The sequence below is a fragment of the Hirundo rustica genome, chromosome Z (genome assembly GCF_015227805.2).
Source record: "Hirundo rustica isolate bHirRus1 chromosome Z, bHirRus1.pri.v3, whole genome shotgun sequence".
NCBI classification, from domain to species: Eukaryota; Metazoa; Chordata; class Aves; order Passeriformes; family Hirundinidae; genus Hirundo; species Hirundo rustica.
This window is the reverse complement of record NC_053488.1, coordinates 45,310,916-45,332,423: the sequence shown is the minus strand read 5'-3', so window position 1 is coordinate 45,332,423 and position 21,508 is coordinate 45,310,916. Positions and strand designations below refer to the sequence as shown.

The window sequence follows — 21,508 nt, the reverse complement described above, 5'->3', positions numbered from 1 at the left end:
CTAAGCCTAGATATTCTGGAGATCAAAGATATTTTGAAAGAGATTTATACAATGCAGGAACATTGCTTTCATTCCAGACATAAAGGTTAAGAAAACACACTCTTATCTTGAAAAGATACCTGAAAAGAACTTTGAAATACGCAGTCACTTGTACCTTCCTGTGAACCTGTCAAGTGTGCTTAAAAGAGACAACTATGTTACCACCAAAAAAGACAGATCATTCTTTTTCACTGTATATAAAATTGGAAGTACTTCTTAAGAATTTTGTAATTGATAAATTGGGAAGGTCTCTAAAGTAAAGACGAGTTCAGTATTTCTATGAAAATTGGTTTTCTACAAAATTAATTTAATTGAAATTTCATTTTTTACTAAATTGAAAATACATTTATTTCACTGGGAAACTTGACTGCAACACTCCTCAACTGATGGCATTTCTTTTGTTAAAGAGGGTTTTTACTTAACTTCATTATAAATTTGTCCTTCATGATTTGTATTGATTAAAATATATTTTATATGATCCAGCTTATTTTCTTACAATTCCCATTTGCTTACTGCTTTATTGTTCTTAATAAAATAAATTAAATAAATATCTAACAAAATCTTTTCTTGAAGACATAGGAAAAAAATTAAGCAAAAATTAACACGATAATAAAAGATATCAAGATGACTTTCAACCAATGTCACACTGAAGCTTTCAGGAACAGAAAATGAGCAATCTCTTTCATGTATGACTTTCTCCATTGAGCTAATAAAACACAAAATTTATATCAGAATACTCATTAAAGCAAAAGGAAATTTGTTTTCAAGGTCAAGCCCTAAGACACTTAGAACTCTATAATCTATTGCTGATCTTCTATGATGAACATATCTATTAGTCTAAAAACAATGACAGCAGTTATTTTTCTTAAATTAGACAGACTACTGATGGATATTAGGAATATAAACAATGCAACCTAGTGTTTGATGTTAGGAATTTTAAATTAAGAATTTGAAAGTTGGAAGTGAGAATAATTTCTCTGAAGAGAAAGTTTTCTTTAGAAAAGAACATGCAGAAGTTGGACATAATGTCCTAAATGCCTTAAAATAGTATGCCTTTTCCAAAGCTCTGTAGTTTACTAAAGCAGGACCAGAATTTCAGCAGCCCTCAAGATGAAAGCTGGTATGGTAGAGAGTCACCACAGAAACTTTGCAGTACTTAAAACTATTAAAGGGAAAAGGATTTGTCTCACTTTTTTTCCTTCCTTTCCCCCCCTTTTCTTTATATTTTTAGTTGTCTCCTCATTAATTTATCACTTTTGCTTGTGAATCACACTTCTTCTCAGAATAGCCACTTGATTTTGTATAGTGGAAAGTATTTAAAAAAGGAAGATGAGTAAGTTGGGAAAAATCGTCATGTATTACGTTGGGCAAGATGACACTGCACTGCCAGCTTCATCTGAACTGCACATTTGTGCTTTGCTTGTTCAACAAGTGCAGCTGACCCTCTGTGGACTAACTACTAAACAGTCTAGTGCAATATGTTGTGCAGTGCCTAAAACTAGGGGAAGATTTTTGCCCTCTAAGTAATTCCCTTTTCTGAATGAAGCAGTGGTTGTTCTCACTAGCTTTTTCCCTGGCCAAAATGGAGAAGAGAAGGAGCGACTTGCTCATTTGGAGGATTTCCACTACTGAGATAGCCATTTCATAGGTTGGGAGGGACAGTTATAGGTAGAGGTTGTTGTTTTGCTGGTTTCCATAATTTCTTCCATATCCTTGTTTGCTTTTGCTGTTACTTCATCTCTTGCTCTCTAGAAGTCATATTGATAGAGAATATAAATTATATAATCCTCTTAGCTTGTGAAACTACTTATGTTCCTTAAGGCACTCTAACCTTCATGACCTCAAGTCACGAAGGAATCAAAACTGAACTACCTTCTTATAAATATCAAGTGGAAAATAGGCAACAACAATGATGCTTTATATAGACTGTGAAATACAACCAATAGCTGTCATGACGTAAATGCACTATAAACAACTACATTATCTTCCTAGTCAGAACCAAGCTGAATCTGAATGCTCAGTTTTCTTCCGAGCAACCAATGGTTTAAAGCTGCATTTAAGATTTTGATTAAATGGGAAGAGTCCTACCTGTGTAAGCTTTTGCCTTCACAGACCCCAGGCTGAATTAGTAAGAGGCCTTCTGTGCTAGAACACCTGGTTAAAAGCAGGTAGTTATTTAACCAGGCAAGGGACCCCACTCCTTGAATTTGGCACCTCACAGATAGTATTTTAAAGCCTCCATCTCTCCACCAACATCCAGGTTTCATCATTGTTTTGCAAAAATTATTTCTTTGGCTCCTTTTTGCATTTGAAATAGTTTTCAAGAAGAGATGTCTTTATTTCCAAAGAACAAAGGAAGTCTTTCTTCTAATATGTGCAGACTGATGAATGAGGGCAGAAGTGAAGCACAAAGAAATCCTGTTACATTTAGAATGAAACAGGAGGTGCTGCTTTGGCACCAGTGTGCAAATACCAAACACAGGTTTTCTGAAGCAAAAAAACAACCCACCAACATTCTCTGATCTGTATTCTGCAAGTATTTACCTTTTCTGGGTAACTGCTATGTGTTAAAGTATATACTCTTTTCTTTTGGCAGCACAAGCCAGATAGGCTTTGTTTAAAATAAGCTGTTTTTCCTTTAAGCCCATCTTCTGAGTGTATTTATGAAAATTTTGTACAAAAGATTTGTGCAAAGGATTAAGCCAATTTAATTTTCTCTGAAAAACTGTTACACTGACACTGATCTAGTTAAATCAGCTGTCCCTAATAATATGTTCCTAGACCCTGCTCCTCTATTTTCCTTCACATCAAAATTAAGATAAGAGATGGAAGGGGCAGAGCGCAGATCATCTTACTTGTTTGTGAAATTACTGAATTTATAATATCTTGGGTTGATATTATCTTACCTAGCATAAATATTAAAATAACTGGTTCAGCTACCTAGGAGACCAGCTTGGAAGTGAGAGATCACAGAATCGTGGATGTAATTTTAAACTCAACTTGTGTAGCTTTCAACAGATCACTAGTCTGTGTCTATGTGCTTTTTTCACCAAAAATTAACATGAAAATATGCTTATGTATTTTTCAGTCTTGTAAGTAAATTAAAACTGTAAAAAGGCTATGATAGCTTTAAAAGTAGGGTTACGTACCACATAATGGATTAGTAATAAATTATTACTTTGATGTTCAATCAGAAATATTTCTACTCACAGGAAAACTATTTCATGTATTTCTTATTATCAGAACAACTGCTAGTCTGTTTTGGCAGGATAACCATTCCTTCTGAAATTTTCAGTGACATAGTATCAGTCTCAGGTGTCATACAGTAGTATTTACTTTGAATACATATTCATATTGAATTCATATTGGACCTGAATTAGGCTTACATGGCTATTTAGGCATGGAGGTAAAATCCTTGGTTTACAAGCTTTTTCACTGGGACAAAATTCAGGAGCAATTGTGGACCAGATTTACTTCAGCTGGTTCAGAAAAATTATTTATAAGTAATTCCAAAGTCTTCTGACCATACATAGCACTTTACTGGATAACTGAACTTTTTAGATAGTAATGATATACAGTGCATTTAATCTTCAGGGAGCTCTGGAAGCAGAAACTGATGTCCCTTCCATAATGGAGGTCTTTGAGCTCTCTGTTGACTGACACTTCCTGGTTTTGGCCAAGGACATGATCACTATTGTATGGCTTGTCAATTTGTTTATTTCTACTACTTCACCTTGGTTAAATATGCCATTTTTTGCACTTTTATTATTATCTGTCTCATCATAATGGGAGAGACAGTGAAGCAGAGAATAAGAATTATTAAGCAAATCTTAGAACATCTCATATGATGCCAATATTTTTTTTTCCACCTCTGTTCAAGCAAAAGACTTCTAGAGAGTAGCTTGGAAATCCTTAACCATGTGTTCTTGGCTTTTTGCCTGTTTAACAGAGGTCTTGCACAATTTGTGTTTTATGTGCTGTCACCTTGATTTCTCTATATTTTTGCTGGTCTCCTGGTGCCACTCTTTGCCATTGGCCTGCCTTCAAAGTGAGTGCCTGTGGACAGTACTCATACAGTATGTAACATACCATATGCTTTGACAACTCATGTGGTCTTAATGGGTTTCCCAGTTACAGAGGCTTAAAGAGCAAGGGAGCCTGTTCTGCAGGCTACCACACAGAAGTTTTTATGAATAAATCCTTTAGATAGGAGAAAATAAATAATTTCTACAATGTTTGCTTTTTATCTGGTAGATATAATGAAGTCTTTCTCTCCTGTGGAAAGGGAAAGTGCAAATAGGATATTCTCACTGTCATCTAAATGAATAATGACTGAGAGAGTAGTTAACTCCATTTCTAAGGTTTTATGACATCTTCAGTTCTTGCAGATAGGTAAGAAGCTGAAGGCTGATATCTAGAAATCAGTGATTGTCTTTGTTCAGCCCTGTTATTGAAGGCTTCCTTTAAACCTACACATAAAGATGTGTTTCAGAAAGCAAGGCTATTTGTATGCCTCACCTTACAAAACAGCAAGGAAACTACCTTGCTGCCTGGACTTCTTCATTTGATCTACTTAGAGCTTTCGAAGTGGAATGCCATGATCTTCTCTGTACCCTCTCTTGTTTTATTTGACTTCATTTACTTAATCTGTTTTCAATCTCCTCTACGCTCGTTTCTCCTGATCCTGGAACCTGCGCGTTGTCTTCTTTTTCTCAATGTGAGTTAGGGGCATAAAAAAGATGTTGTTAGTTACATAATAAAAATGCATCTATATTGATAAACTGCAGTTTAACTGTCTGAAACTGTAGAATTTAGCCAGCTTTTTAAACATCTCTTGGAGCCATATTTCATGTCATACCATATTTGCCTGCATTGCCTTTCATATTATCATTCCCACTCCTATATTCTTTCTTCATTTTTCAAGTTTATAGGTCTCTGAATTACATTGATTCCTTGACTGAAAAAGTAGGGGTGTCAATTTTTTTTTTCAGAAGAGAAAATGCTGTAAATAGATTATGATGGTAATACCACTTAGCATCTAAACTGTGCATGGAAGCAATGGAAAGTATTTTAAACTCACTTGACATGATTTGTTCATTTTTCTGCATAAAACCTCAATAAATTCTGAAACAGACTGGCTGACTAGTAGGGCTAGGATAACTGGCTTATTGAATATTTTAAACTCACTAATTCAAACACAGCATACATCCACCTAACATTCATTAATAAACTAAGGTAGTTGACAATAATTCTGGTTTTGTCATAAATGCTCAGTTTTATGCTCAGTCCCAGATGTTTGCTGTTCCTACCAAAAATTTTCTTACAAGGTTCGTATTTCTGCCTGCTGTCTCCTTTAAATCTAGGGGAATGTGTGGGCAGAGAGAACATGAAGCCACCATGTCAAATTCTCTGATTTTGTTTCTGATACACATTAGAAGAGGGTGGGTTTTTGTTTTGGTTTTTTGGTTTTTTTTTTGTTTGTTTGGTTTTTTTTTGTTTGTTTGTTTTTTTTGTTTTTTTTTTTTTAATACCAATGCTATGAATACGAATGAGATAATTTTCTTACGGGAAGCATTTCCACCATTTTCAGTGATGAAAAATTTCTTTGCTCGTTTAACTTATTCTTACAGTTTGGAAGAGGACTTCATTATCTTTATTTTGGGGAAAGACTTCCCTCCACTCTGAAAATTTGTTCATTCAAGCCTTTTTAAAGGATATTCTCCATTATTACTCTTTTTTAGTGGGTAATGTTTCCATGTGCCCATATACATTTATAAATTCTACTACAGTTCTAAACTATTTTTATTTTGAAGATGAGCTCTAAAAGAGGATTATTGTATTATTTTGAAGTGTAAATGTCAATAAAAAATACACAATATTAATCAACAATATGAATTATTCTCCATAAGTAGCCTCTGCTTTTCTCTGCTCTCCAAAGGCAAAGATTTAGCTTGATGATCTCAGAGGTCTTTTTCAACTTAAATGATCTTGTGATTCTTGGAAATTAACTTTTTTTTTTCTCCAAGAGAAGACTTGCAGGTTTCAAATTTGAAGCCTTGCCCGTTTAAGATGTTCCAAAAATGAGAACTATTTGTTGATCATTCTGAAGTAGCCTGTTCCCCCATAATTGATCAGGTGACATATTTGCTAGTTAGATGATTCAGTTAAGAAATCTGAGGAAGCTCCACTTTGAGAGAAAGCTTTAGCTTGGGAAGTTGTGTGGAACTCAGGTTCCTTGCTGTCTTTAAAGTGGTTTCAGCTTGAGTAGAGCACTTTACAACCTTCCATTGTATAGGCTGAGATGTCAAAATGTAAACAATTGTCAAACATTTTTTAATCTAAAATATGAATCACTAAATTAAAAGGATATAATAAAAGAGCTGTGAAAGCCTATTCTTATTAAGTGGTGACTTGGCCAAACATTTTAAGTAAAGAAGGTAAATAGTGTGTCGACAGCATATTTTTATCTAATACTATCCAGAAATCAATAAATATGACTTTGAGAAGTGTAGTGGTTTCATGTTCACTAAATTTTGCTCCGTATTCACTCTTTTTCTAGACAGAGACTAGGAGAAAAGCAAAGCAGGCTTAACCTTAAAAATGAACACAAGTTTTATTAACACACACTAAAAGAATAGAAAAAGAAAGTTGGGGAAGAAACTAAATCAAAACAGAATGAAACTCTAAAAACATTCTTCCCTCCCCTTACAAACTGTTAACTTTTTTTACAGAACAACAGAAAGAGACAAAACTTGTAATTTTCAGTCAGTTTCATTATTTGAAAATAGTTTTTCATCAATTCTTTAGGAGAGGAGTCTCTCTTAGAGTCATGGATCTCACTGACAACCTAGAACAGTTCTCTTGTGGGTTTTTTAATTGTCACAAAAACAGCCACCTGGAGAAACCTGCCTTTGTGTCCCCTCTCATTAGCAGTCTCCCAAGCTGCTAATGGGTCATTGTTGGGGGTTAGGTTTGGTTTTGTTTTTTTCTTTCCCTATAGAATCCACCCTCCCCCCTCCATAAGCTGCTAAGAGACTAAATACTGATGCTTAGAGGGTGCTCGACACACACAAAAGGAGTGACGAGGGTGGTAGATCACTTAAGTCTGAGGGAGGGAAAGGCTCATTGCTCCAGGAGCTGAATGTGCCCTCCTCCTGCAATCGGCATAGGAGAGGACGGTTGGGTGACTGCTAGCTGCGTGAAGATTCCACTGTTAATGGAGGGTCCAGTCCTGGGAATTCTACCACCATCAATCATCTGCTGGAGTGCCCAGGAATTCGGAGCTCCTTCACCTGCCCTGCTAGTGCTGGGCCAGCCACGTCCAGCCGTCGTGGCTTCCTCAGCACTTCTCACTTTGCCTGCCAGGACACCCCCCTGCCTGCCGGGAGGTGATCCCCCTGCCTGTTGGGAACAACCCACCATTTCCAGTCATCAGCCCTGGAGTTTCCACAATTTCGGCTTGGTGCTCTCGGAGTCCCAAGAGATCAGACTGTCCTGGGCTTGTGAAACAAAGCCCCTCGAGGTTCTTGGTTCTGTTTATTATTATTATTATTATTATTATTATTATTATTATTGCTGTAGTTGTTGTTGGTTGTTTGTCCTGTTATATTTACTAGTAAAGAATTGTCATTCCTTTCCCCATAGCTCTGACTGAAAAGACTCTTAAATCTTCTAAATTATAATAACTTGGAGGGAAGGGATTGGAATTCCCCAATCCTAGACAGGCCCTGCCCTCTCCCTAGCAGATACCTGTCTTTCAAACCAAGACAGTAATGGATCTTAGACTTTTGTATATTGGGGTGTCACCGTTTAAAGATGAATAATTCCAAAGCAAAGGTTTCTTCATCTCAAGGCACAGAGATATCTTCTTACTTCTTCACTGGCTCAGAGGGCTTCTCATCTCTATCTCTGTTCAAGCATCTTATAGGATTAATATTACTTAGTCCATCACAGACACCTTTGATCAAATCTACACACAAATCTAAATAATCATCTCCTCAAATGTATATCTTTTACACGATTTAAAGGGATAATCTAAATATAGAGTTCATTTCCATGGCTTAATAAGAATGGAACAACAAACTCTTTAACCGTCTGTCCTAATAGTCTTTTCACTCTTGTTCTACTGATTTCATGATGTTTCTTCTTTATGTTCACTTTGTCCTTTTTTTTCTTTCTCAGAGAAGGACCAAGCCCTAGAAGCTTCATTTTGCCAGGAAAGGGTTAAATCTGCCCAGAGTCTCTTCTCTCCCGTGGTAGCTTGTGGTATTAGATGTTCAAGGCCACGCAGAACTCATGCAGAAACATCAGAGATCAGAGCATCCGGGCAGTCCAGAACCGCCCCCCAGAAAAGCCAGGCAGGATCATAAATGCCTTTTTGGCCCACCCCTCGGTGTATATCGGGGCAGCCTCAGCCCAAATCATGCCCATTGCTCTTATTAGGGGCCTGGCAGAGACCTCTCCCTGCTCCAGGGAAGTTTGGAGAAAATAGTTGTTGTAAAGCGGCAAATTCTTCCCCTCCCCCCACTGTCACCCTGGTTTTTCTGAGTTTTTTAAAGCCTTCTGATTGCTCATAAGATGGAGTCAGTCTCTTTAGCTTCTGTACAATATTAGGAGCAGTTTTCCCTTTTTCTCACACATGTAACATAAACATTGTTTTTCATTCCCTGTCCTTTGTTTACATATTTCTAACCTGAAAACAACTGTAACTGACAGCTGGTCTGGCCATTCAGCTGAGAGGTGATAACGCCAGAAGCCGATCCACAACCAGACCCACAAATGTATAAAAAATAAGAAATAAACAGGCAGAGGGCTCTCGGCCTTGGTCTCTCTCTGAGGAGCAACTCTGCCCTGCAAATCTCTGGTCTTCTTGTGGTTGCTTTGCGTGCCGCGATCACACCCCACCACCCAGGAGCTGATGGAATCTGGCCAGGTCTTGGGCCAGCTCCCCTGCAAGAGGGTGGGAAGCAGCAGGCCTAACTCAATGTTACCTGTCTCTCTCTTGCCAAAAGAAAAAAAAAAAAAAAAAAAAAAGGCTGACCTGCAGGAAATCAAGGGGTTTTATCTGGTACTTCCCAAAGTCGTAGCCAACATTTTTCAGTGGTCAAATCAGATGCCAATATTCCAACTAACTCTCTGATAGGTCCCTGTCCTTTCTAAAGCAATTCCCAGGTCCTGACCCAGAAAATTATTCTACATTCTTATATGACTAAAAAACGAAACTGTACTAACTCATGACAAGAAGTAACTCGCAAGGCAACAACGTGGGAGTCAACTTTGCTGAATTTACTAAATTCACCTGAATCTTAAGAAGTACTGGTGTGGCATAATGACATTTCGCTGCTATGGGCTTAACTCTGCCCTTCTAAAGTTGACACACTTTAAGCAAGTAGAGGTATTAAGCTCACAAAAGTTTGACACATATCTTATTCAGCAGGTCATCTGATTGTACTACTGAGTTCAGATGTAACTGTAAGATTTGCTCTGTAGCAAGAGCTGCAAAAGAAATGGTATAATAAATAGTCATATATAAAGCAATGCAAAAATAATTAATAAATATATCCTTGTGAATATGATTAAAGGTTAGTGGCTTTTGGGTAACAATTACTGGCAGAAATCTTGTATATAATACAAAGCTGAGGTAACCTTAAACACTTTTGTATGTATAAACTTGTAGAAGCTTTTACAGTTAGATGAATAAATAAGGAGAAAAAACAAACTAAGGAAAGTCTCTGACTGATGGTGGTGTTTATATTGCTAGAAGGTGATATTTTGAATTCAATAGAATGATCTGAACACACTTAATTTAATCCTGAGAAACAAATCACTCCTAAGAGATAGAGAATGAAATGAAGGTCTGGGGGAAGAAGGGATTAAGCACCTGCTTATGTAAAGCAAGACAGCATCTGCAGCACAGATTTAAATAAAACCACAGAGTGAGGGGTGTGGAAGTTGAAGAATCATACCAATGTCTTCAAAAGATAGCTTGAGATGTCTATGTCTTGTTATCACTGATCATGAATGGTCTTGGCATACTGAAGAAATGAGAAGTCAGGCTGTGGTGAGGCCTGGGAGAACCCTTGCCCTGACAATCCTTAAGGGAGTGATGGCACAGTTTTGTAAATTTAACACCAGGGAGGACAAAACAAAAGGAAATTGCCAAATTTCTATTGATATCTAAATTAGGCTGATTTATCCCCGTCAGGAAGGATGGACAAGAACATGTTCTTGACTCAATTTCTGTTTTGTTTTTTTTTTTCTCATGTTAGTGAGAGGGTCTGAATCATTATTATATTTTACAAATTAACACATGCTTTACCTTTGTGATTCTGCACAAGTCCCTTGAAATGCCAAAAGGCTTTGACTTTTCAGATAGGCAATGAAGTTTTAAGAATTTACTGGAGCAAATAACATTTCATTTTGCCTTGTATCAAGTTGAAGATACTATTTATTCCATTTTTTAAAAAATGCATAGTTAATAACCCCTACTGTACCATATCTTCAGTAAAGTAAAAACTATTTTGCTGAGTTGGAATGGCTTTGCAATTAAGAAAATAGTCTTTTGTAGAGTACACATGGATACAATATTATTTATTCTCTCTGCAAACTAACTGTGGTATGGAAGAATTGTTTTGTTCCCTTAACTCTTATTCTCTTAGACCTAGGTTTCCCTGCACTAGTCTCACAGCGAGGACAAGTTAGCATGTGGTGGGCTACAATATCATCTACCAGCATTAACTTATGAACAGACTTCGTTAAAACTAATGAACACCAGCAGGGGCTCTATTTTATTGTCCACTTTCTCCAAACTTAAACATAGAGAACCTCCCCCTATATTTTTAATTTAACTATTGAAACAATAAAAACAAAACATAAAATGAACTAAAGAAATTAGTTGCAGCTTCACATTGATTTTAGCTTGCCCTATATTCATATGTGGAGAATTATTAGAAATGTTCTTTTTTCTCTGGCTGGTGATAAAGTCAAACATATTATAGTCTTTCTCAACTGGCATTTTTAAAAATGTCTTTATCCTTTCCAGTTTGTGTTGAAAAGGCCAAATTCTCCTTACCCTACTATCAAAACCAGTGTTTTTGTCTTTTCAGTAAGATTATACGTGTGGATATGAGAAGCAGAATTTTGTCCAAAGGTACCAACAACGTCAGCAGATTGGAGACAGTTACAGCAACTCACAGTTTTAAAGTAAGGACATTGACATGCCATATCTTTTTACCTTATTCCTGCTTGCTATCCATTTATGTATTTTGTGATGTAACTGTGTGCAGAGCAAAGGTCCTCTCTGTGTACTTTTGCTTTTTGCCTGTACATTCTGATTTGTTATAACAAAAATAAAATTAGATGTTGCATCTAGTATTTCCACAGAAGCTTATAAACCATATTTTGCAGCACTTCCTGATCAGTTGTAAGGAGAGTTGTGGCTGTGAAAAGGCTGCAGGATTTGGCCTATTAACTAATTCCACTGTAAATTAGTACATATGTTGTTATTTATTTGGAAAACAAAGCTTCCCTTGAAATGCATTTTAAGATCACCTAATTATCAGGAAAACACCAGTCTGCAGTCCTGAAAAACTGCCCTCTTCCTAATTAATTAATCTTGTTTTCACTGAGTTTCACTGAGTTGGCTTAGTGGTAGTTGGCTCAAAATTTAAAAAAAAAAAAAGAGAGAGAGAGAGAGAGAGAGAGAGAGAGAGAGAGAGAGAGAGCGAGAGAGAGAGAGAGTGGCCAGTGTATGAAAACCTCTTTCCCACCCAAAATGAAACAATTAATCAAAAAATACTATTTGGAGTCAGCTGAGAATACCTACTCAGGCAGCATAATTTTCAAGCTGTGGAGTCTAAACGTGTTTTTATTTGGAGCTGTAACACGAGATTTTTGTTTATTTGTATGTTTTCCTTTTCTTTTTACACAACTAACTTCTAGAAAAAATTCTTGAAACTTCTTGACTTCCCCTTAACGGCACAGATGGCTTTCCTCACCGCACTGGTTTGTTTTGCCTTCCCCTAAGGCACAGCAATCATCTCTGACACCAAGAACAGTAGGTAAAGCAGCAGAACTTTGACAAAATCCGACTTTTGGAGGGACGTGTTTACCTGTTGTTTTTGCAGTTCATGCTGACGCTAGATGCGCAGCTAAAGCTTTTTGCTCAGATCCTCATGCACTCATTCCTCTGCTGACAAGGGCCAGGGTGAAAAGTGATGGGTTTCCATGGAGAGCTGTGTGGGGAGGGCAAAAGGGGTTTAGAATCAAATTACACAAAACTAGGCAAAAGCGGTCAGTGTCTGCTGCCCCCCGAATTTAGGCAAAGGCTCCGCTGAGCGCCTTGTTGGCGACGGGGATGAGGGGAACCCTTCCTGCCGCCGGGGCGCACGCGGTGCTCGCCCCTCACGGGCGGGCGGGGTGCGAAGCGCCGTCTCCCAGCACCGCGGCCGGGGCTCGGCTGCTCGGTGACCCGCCCGAACGCTTGTCCACGGCCCGGCGGCGGGTTGCGGCGCGGCGGGGCGAAGGAAGGGGGGCCGCGGAGGGCGCCCGTCCGGGCGGGGCTGGGCGGGGCCGGACGGGACGGGGCCCGGCGCGTCCCGCCCCGTGGGGCGAGCGGCGGGTGGGGGCAGCGCGGTCGCTGCCGCCGGGGCGCAGCTGCCCCGCCCGCCGCCGGGCGCTGTGTGCGCGCACGGGCCGCTCTCCTGCCTGCCCGCGCCCTCACACACACAGACGCGCACACACACACGCACACGCCCGGCCGCCGTGCGCTGCGCATCCAGCGCCGCCGGTGCTGCCCGCCCGCCCCGCCGGGACTCCCTACTCGCGCTCTCCCGCAGTTTATCCCCGGGTGCCCAGGTGGCTGCGCCCCGCGGCACTCTGCGCTCGGCCCGGCACGACTCGGCACGGCTCTGCGTGTCTTGCCAGCTGGTGTCCCGCGGGCGCGGAGCCGATGGCACTGGGAGGGAGGATGCGCCTGAGCCGCGTCTGCTGCGTGTTCTGCCAGCTGTACGTGCTGTCAAGCGTCGGCGCAGGTAAGTTGCACGCCTTTCGCGGGACGGGCCGAGTCCGGGGCGGCCTCAGTGCCCTGCCGGCTGCTGCTACCTGGCCATTGTTAACCGCGCCCGCCGCCCATAACACATAATCAGATAATGCGCGCCTCGGCTGTGAGGGTGCGCTGCGCAGCGCTCCTCTGTACGAGACCCGATTTCCACACGCAGCCCTGTCATCTCTCCCGGCTGTGCTGGTCCTAGAGTGAGATGAATGTGTAAATAAAACCGTTTCCTGTCTCAGGCTAGTGGAGGTTGTGTGTACCAAATCTTTGCAAACATAATGCTCGACTTTGCTTGTATTATGATGTAAAGTGTATGGGATATGCGGACATCAGTAGTTAGCTATTCTAATTCTGTTTCATTGTAAAAATGATCGCGGTACAGCATGTGCACGCCACTGCCGCTTGTATGTGCAGTCATGGTGTGTGTGCATGTGTATTTGGCTTTGGGAGTCATAATGGGTCTTGCACAGCATGCTGAGAAGGATATAATTTTCAAATTTGTTCAGGTTTTCCCCGTCTTTTTTTTTTTTTTTTTTTTAATTTATGAAAATGTTGCTTTGTCTAAATGATGAAGGATTTATGCAACCTTCTTTGCATGGAGGTGGTCATCAAAAGGAGGAACATCCCCAGCTGCTGGTACAAGCACAACTTCTGCCCAGCTTGGGTTCCAGCTTTCTGTCAGTGTTCTGCAGGACCTTGGTGTGTTCCAGACGCAGCAACAGGCACAGGCCCATCTAGCGTCTGGTCTCCCTGCTATTCATAAGGACAAGATGAAAGGGACAAATGAACCCCACTGTATTTCGTGTGGCATGCTTGTTGGTCTAGGAGTCAGAAGGACCATGTTGTGGTGGGCAAAGGGTAGCTTTTTAGCAGGCACTGGATGCTACTCGGTGCTCCACTCATTTAAAACATCTGCCGGATTTCCCGCAGGTCTCCATGCTTCAGAAGAGACAGAAGAGTGGGAGATCGTCTTCCCTGCCCTGTGGAGCCCGGGCCAGCAGGAGCCAACAGGTGGCAGTGGTGGTGGGGCGGGTTGCAACGTCGGCCCCAGTAGTGGAAACCGAAGCAGCACTTTCAGTGCCCCAGTCACACCAAGCACAGTGGCTGGCAGTTCCCGAGAAGTGCGTTCAGTCTCCTCCTTGGTGGACAGGCAGGCACAAGCTATAGGGGAGGCAGCAGAGGAAGAGGACACTGAGGATGAGTATGAGTCTCAGGAGTTTTACCACTGGTCCCCTCTGCCCCAGGGGTCTGGTGCTGCCTCTCAGTTGCCAGCACCACCATCCCCTCCCTCACCACCTCCAGCAGAGGATGGAGATGAAGTGCTGCTGAGGATCCCAGCTTTTGCTCGGGAACTCTACCTGCTGCTCAAGAGGGACAGCCGCTTCCTGGCTCCTGGCTTTGCTGTGGAAGAGCGCCTTGGGGGTGACGGGAAAAGCGCACCCAGTGCTGCACAGTCGCAACCTGAGAGAGCTTGTTACTACAGTGGTGCTGTCCTTCGATACCCGGGGTCCTTCGCCTCCTTCAGTACCTGTGGTGGACTGGTAAGATGTCCTTGCATGCACCTGGGCTGACACCCCGGTCTTCATCCAAGTCTCTGTTTCATCTGTTGTTTTTCATTCACATTCCTTTCCTAAGGTCTTCTTTCTTTTGTAGCATCTTGGGTCCTACCTCTGTACCTAACCTTGCTTTTTAACAATTTTCCTATACATACTCTTCTCACAATACTTCTCAAATCTTAATTCTGCCTTTAGCCTGTGCAATAGTGATAGTATTTACCCCATTTCCTGATTCATACTTTTCTGGTTGTGGATTCTCATCTTCCTATACCATCCTTTCTTAAACTTTTCTCATCTCCATCTGTAATTTTATCTTGCCTTCAGTGAGTTCTGTAATTAGATACTTCCATTCTCCCTCTCCTTTCTTTTCTCTGTTTCATCATCTCTCCTGCAGTCCTTTTGTAATCCATTTGTTCTTCATTCTCCTCCCATATTCTAAAGTTATTTCCCTTATTAGTATTATCTTCCTTTTGCATCTCAGTTTTCAAACTGTTCTGTCTTTTCTATTTCTACCAGTATTTTACCAGTGTCCCCTTTCTCCTTTTCATTGTTCTTTTGCTTTAATCTCTTTGCCCGTTTTTCTCTACCTCACGGCTTCTCACATGTGGTACCTGTAGTTAATGTGAATCTGGGACTTCTTTCCTTTTAACTCCTCCATAGAAGAATGCAATGAGTATATTCTCAGCAGAAATCTTTATACAGTTAGACCTTTTCAATTGTTACGACTTCTGTGGCGTACTTAAAACAAGCTCCCCTGCTGTTATTTCTGTTGCATCAATCATGATTTTTGCCAGGTAAAGAGCAGAATTTGGTATACTGACAACAGCAGTGATGATACAAAGAGCTGCAATCCTAAGGTACTTGGAGGTGGATAGAAAGTGTAGAAAGAAAAAAGTTTACCTGTGATGGTATAGAATGCTGCCAGGATCTAAAAACCCTGCAATTATTGCTACTATTATTCTCATTTGGGGCCTCTATATAGCATCATAAATGCACATTCCTGCAGCACTTTACAGAATTTAGAGTACAAAGAGTAATGGTGCTAGAGAGGGTTAATATCCTCCATGATCCTGGGGTTTGGGTGTAAATCACCATAACCACAATACATGTTTCCTTGTTTTTCTTTGTGAATTGGAACCTCTAACTTGTTCCATTGTTGATTCATGAAGATATGCCTTTTTGTTCATATGACCATGAAGTGAAACCAGGTAAAATGTGGAAAATTTGGCTGCTTAGTCATTTGCTTGTTTGAACTTATTCAAAAATCAACAAAAAACTGAAAATGGTCGATTGACACCAAATAAAATATTTGCCTGCACTCCTGCAGAGTGAAGCTGCCAAGTTTCACACAACTCTAAGTGGTTGGCATCTAACTGTTGATATTTTGTCAGATTTTCCAAAGCATGGTAGTAGAATTAATTGTGGAGAAAAATATTGAGAGTCAATTGATGGTGGCTTGAAAACAATTGGGTAAAAGAGTTTGGTGTTCATGAAAAGCATTTGACTTCTGCTCTTTCTTATTTTGAGGGTTTTACTTCCTTCTACATTGTGTTTGGGTAAAATTAGGTCAGAAAATCTTCGTAAATAAATTGTGGCAATAACTATCACCTTTATGCCTACTCAAAAGCCATGTACATCATTGCATGTCTGTAACACCTCTGATTTATTATAAAAATTGAAATTGACTTTTTGTGTAGATCCCAGTTTCTTAAGAGCCTCATTAGTAATTTTTGATTCTTTTAGAGTTTATGAGGAGTACCAGCTTGCTCCAAAGCCTTTGGCCATCTAAGCATACATGTGCCCAGATCATGTTCCCCGTCCAGAAAACTGCAGCTGAAAACATAAGCTATTCTGTGTATTTCAAATAAAATTCGCAACTGTTGTTGATGTTGACTGGTGTTGCCATGATCCTCAACTGCGCTCTCTTGTTTGTGATAAAACAGTTAAGCAGCCGTTCTTCCTGCGAGTGTTGCTGTGTCAGGCATAGTTAAAAAAAATTGCACAGTGCTATTATGTCAAAGTTGTCATAACAAATCCTAAGCTATTTCTCATTCTTTATTCAGTCATTGCTTAGGCTCTATTGCACATGTAAGTTGCTGAGTTTCCAGGAGTATTGAAAAAAACCATCCTAACATACGTTGGATATTCCACCCTGTTTCATCTAGGCCTGACCCCGCAAATAAACACAAACCGTATTTTCTTTTTTTACATTTTTTCATACATTTTCTTTTTTAAATATGTAAAATAACATTTAAACTTGTACACACAAATATTTTATTGTAGTTACTGGAATTAGAATTTATTTTTTTCATTTTAAATATAAAGACATTTCAGAGAAAATAAAAAGGTCTTAGATATACTCCCATTTCAAAACCTTGCAGACCTTGGGTTAGATTTAGGTGCATACACTTTGGAAAGTCAAATGTGAGCTAATATACAGCTTAGATTACACCATTCTGCTCTTCAGAAATAGCTTTTTAGTGAGTCTTTTTACTGACCAAGGAAATCAAGTGTAGTCTGACAGACAACAGTTATTATGCCATGCAGGAGAAAGGGTGGAGTGTAGTGGTTTGGCCATTGTATGCAGGGAAAATGTCATACCTGGCAGTACAGATGTATGTCTGTTGCTGTAGGACTGGTTTTGTCAAAAGGTACTATATCTTCAATAAATTAAAGAGAGGCCTTAGGTGAACTTGTTTTATCATTGATGTAAGATGCTGGTATCAGTTCCAGTTTCTCAAGGTACAGAGACCTGACATGACATTGATATTCAGAAAATAGGGGAAAAAATTCTGTGTAGTAATCAACTTCTGTACACAGAAAGAAGAATATTGCTGCAGATATTAGGGACCTTATCCCTCTGAAGCTGAAATTTAGATGCTTTTAAAATATTTGGCTGGTGCATTTGATTAAAGCATTTAACATACAGAACAACATTAAAGATTCCCCATATTATTTCACAGTTCTTGGGAGATTCAGTAGTGTGTTTTTTTTTTTAATCTGCTCACCAAGAATCAGTACGGAGGGGTAATAATAATGGGGCTCCTAACATATCATGGAAGTCAAGTGAGAAATGAAAGCTGTACTTCCAGATTATTTTTAACCAAATTCTGACTGCAAACATTCAGAAGTGTCTCCATTCAGCTGCTTAATCTTGACAAATGAAACATCACTCAGTGGTTATTTTCTAATGACTATAAAAATGGACAATCTAGAAACTTCATCATGCTGACCTTAGTGCAATCTCAGAGTTCGTATGATCAATGGTGACGGTCCTCTCCAACTCCTTGGTAAAACCCTTGTGGATGCTTACATATCTTTGAAGCTCAGTAGGATTTACTCTGAGTACATTTTGGGATTCTGCACTGGTGCTCTGGTAAGATGAATAAGGAGAGATTTCCAAAGACTCTCCTATCTGTATGCTGACTCCCTATTTTTTGTTCGTGGTTAACCACATACTGGGGTGTAAACCATCCTGCTGATGCCAGTGAGACTGTTCTTCTGAAAGCGATGAATTGGAAAGCTGGAGCTGTACCATTAATTATTTAAATGGTCGTTTCTTCTGTTTGCTTGTGTTCTGACGTAATATTTGAAATAAGAATTGTGTCAAAGGTTATTGAACTGTTTTATTTGTGGCTGGTAATTTTATATATATATTTATATATATATATATATAGTGAATTTTTTATAGCATGGTGTAGGAGAAATTTACTGTGGACTTAGAATTAAGAAACCAGATTGCTGGTCCTTTATCTACTCTGCTAGAATGAAAGTTGAAGTAGTCTCACTGCTTTTCCCACAGAGGGCTGTCAACATGGGAAATATATGCTTTATCCTGTACTCATTTCATTTCAGAAAGAGAGGTATTACTACAAATTTTTTCAGTGCTGAATTCCTTAGGTAGTACTCTATGGCTGCGTACAGACAGGCAGGGATTACGTCAATGTTTCTTCTTGACTGAAGCAGTCTGCAATAAATAGAGAACTGCTATTTCTGTTTAGGCTGAGAAAGGATCAGAATAGCTTTTTATTTCTAAAGCAATTGAATATGTTTAGACTTTCAGGAAGTGCAAACAGGAGCAAATGTAGACAGAGACAGAGAACAATGCAGCTTCTTGCTGCTATGCTGTTCATCTCAACTTCTTGCAAGTTGTCTTAATAGAACATCTCTGAAGCTCTACCTGAGAAGGCAGCATTGACATGTTGTAGAGAAGTTTTGAAATTTATCTGATTTTCACTGGATCTTAAGAAATCAAATCAGGCAGTACTGTATTTACAGTTCTGATGAATTTGTGTAAAATACTATTTGCAATTGGAAGTAAAGTGCATTTTCACAGCAGCTTGAGTTGGAACAAGTCTTAGCATATCTCCAGTCCAGGGAAGAGCTCTCTCTACAGAAGTGTGTGGTGCTTTTATTAGGCCTTATTGCCAGTAACAAACAGGTATTTCAAAGTCTGATCGATAGTTTATAGAAAAGTACTTCACCTAAATAGCACTATCCAAAGCAATGCTGCCAGCTTCAGCAAAAGAATGGATGACAGTTGTTCTGTGCCATGCAGAAATGTGCCAAGTATTATTGGAGAACAGCATTTCAATTAATATTTCTGATTGTAATGTCCTTCTTTTACAAGAAAACTAGTAAATTAGGATGTTAAAAATGTACCTGCCTTTACTGGCTAATTGGGTTGTGTAGTGCTTCAGTAAGATATGAAAAAAACCTGAAGCATTTCTACAGCAAATGCATGACATTTTTTACTTCTGACACAAAGTTTGTGAAGATTAGTTTTGAAGATTAGTGTTATTAACTACTAGTAATTGATTGATACATGATGGATTAAAAATATTTTTGATTTCTTAGACTATTCTAATTTCACGTGTTCCTTACATTCAGGACAGTAGAGCTTCTAGAAAAGAGGAATCATTATTTTTTACCTCTCCTCTGAGGTAAAAACTTTGTAGATTGTCTCAGAATAAGCAGAATGAAATTGGAATGAACATTAGTAAGAAAATCCATTAAGAAGTTTACATTTTCCTATAACTTTTCACAAAATCACTTTGGTGATTAGAAAAGGCTGAATCTGTGTTTTGACATCTTTCTTTCTATACAGGGATTTTTTACCACACTGTTTCAACATTTTTATATGGAAAAAATCCCATTGAATGCAGTGTTTAGTTACACTTCCTTTTGATTCTTGCAATGAGAGTAGTGCCTGATATGGCACGTATATTTGAATTTTTGGACAGCTCATATGGTTTTGGAGAGCTGTATTGAACTTCTACCCTTTGATTGCACAGCTTTCAGCAGCAGTGCAATACTTAACCTGCTGGATCTCCTTTCCTAGCATAGGATCTGATGGGTTGAGGATGAATAGGCTGTTTGCATGTGTTGTGAGTAATGTTGTCTGTTGTGCAGTGGACATGCAAGCTAAAATCTTGTTTTTGTGGGTATCTATGCTTTTGTCTGCCTCTGGGAGCAGGTGGTCAGAACAACTCACACATTTGGGCTTCATGCATCACCCTGGGAGGCTGTGCTATTACAGGATGTGAGCTCCTGTTGTAAGGCTCTGAGACTTAAATAGACTTCTTGCTTTGATCAGGCTCAAATGCAACTACCTGATTACACATCCTGAATCATACAGTACCAACATGCAACCCTTGCTGTTACACATCCGTATTGAGTAACTTCCACACCAGATGCTTTCCAAAAGAAATTTGAGACAATTACAGCTTCTTTTTTGCTGGTGGCAAGCATTGGAAAACAGAGATCACCAACAGTTTTTCATAGAAGTGTAAAGAAAAGGGAATGCTAGCTGTCTTTTTGGTCCGTATGATACATGCTAAAGTTTGATATTGCAGAAGCAGGATTATAAAATTGAATAGGATTATACTTACAGGCTGCCAGGGTAAAATTAAGTACACTCTCTCCTATTCATCCAGCATCCTGGGATCCTTAAATGAAGGGAGAACAAACAGAAGCAGTCTGCCTACTATTTCATCATGAGTCTGTTAGAGAAAGGAGACTTTACTGACAGGGGCAGAAATAAATGTGTGAATGAGGATGCTCTATGAGTATCCCATACTGAGAATTCACAAGTTCAACAAGATTTGCTTTCTTGACTTGAAATTGTGCCTTATTTGTGTTTTAAACTTGTTTAAATGGGCAATATAAAAATAGTGATCAGTATAAATTGGTGAGCAATGTAGGGCATGAGTAGAAATATTAGAACTGAAAGCAGCTTTGCTCTGTTATGAAAGTGTTTTGAGTCTTTTTTCCTCAGGAGAGAAAACAAGCATCCCTGGGAAGATAAAACATTGGACAAAAAATTAGTGCTTTCTACCTTCGCAAAATGTTGGAAAACCAATGAGATATGGTAGTGCTCCTGGAAGAACGAAGTCTTTCAGTATCTGTGTCGAAACTCATCTGAGTTGTTCCTCTTGGATTAACTTGACAGTGGAAGGTGGGAAAGAGGAGCACAGCCAGCTCTGTAGGAAATCTGGTTTCCAACAGGACAAAACAAGTTATTTATGTGAGGTTACTGTGACATGCTTAGGCAGAGGCACATTTGCCACATTTTTGCCTCCAGCTGAAGTTTAGCTGCTGTTTTTGTAATCTCTCTGTTAAATTTAAATCTCTTTATTAAAACAACACCTTGAAAATCTAATGAAGCAGAGCTCACCACACAGTAGAGAAGCCTAAGAAAACTAAAATGGAGGAAGTGACTGTGGCCAGCTGAAATAACTAGCATACACATACAAGAAAAACACTATTAACAAACTTGCCGAATGGCGAGTTAATGACAAGCTGAAGTAGTAAATCAAGGTTGTGGGATGGGGTCTTTCTTTTCTTTCTTTTCTTTCTTTTT

General features: G+C 39.4%; 1 protein-coding gene across 1 annotated transcript in view; it reads left to right on the top strand.

The window, feature by feature from the left end:
- The first annotated feature begins 12,857 nt into the window (after positions 1-12,857).
- The window catches only part of ADAMTS19 (ADAM metallopeptidase with thrombospondin type 1 motif 19), a 143,778-nt gene continuing 135,127 nt past the window's right edge, over positions 12,858-21,508 (top strand). The window contains exons 1-2 of the mRNA XM_040090047.2: positions 12,858-13,070; positions 14,021-14,631. Coding sequence (XP_039945981.1) covers positions 12,989-13,070; positions 14,021-14,631 — 693 coding nt within the window. The 5' untranslated portion in view covers positions 12,858-12,988. The remainder of the gene's footprint in view (positions 13,071-14,020; positions 14,632-21,508) is intronic.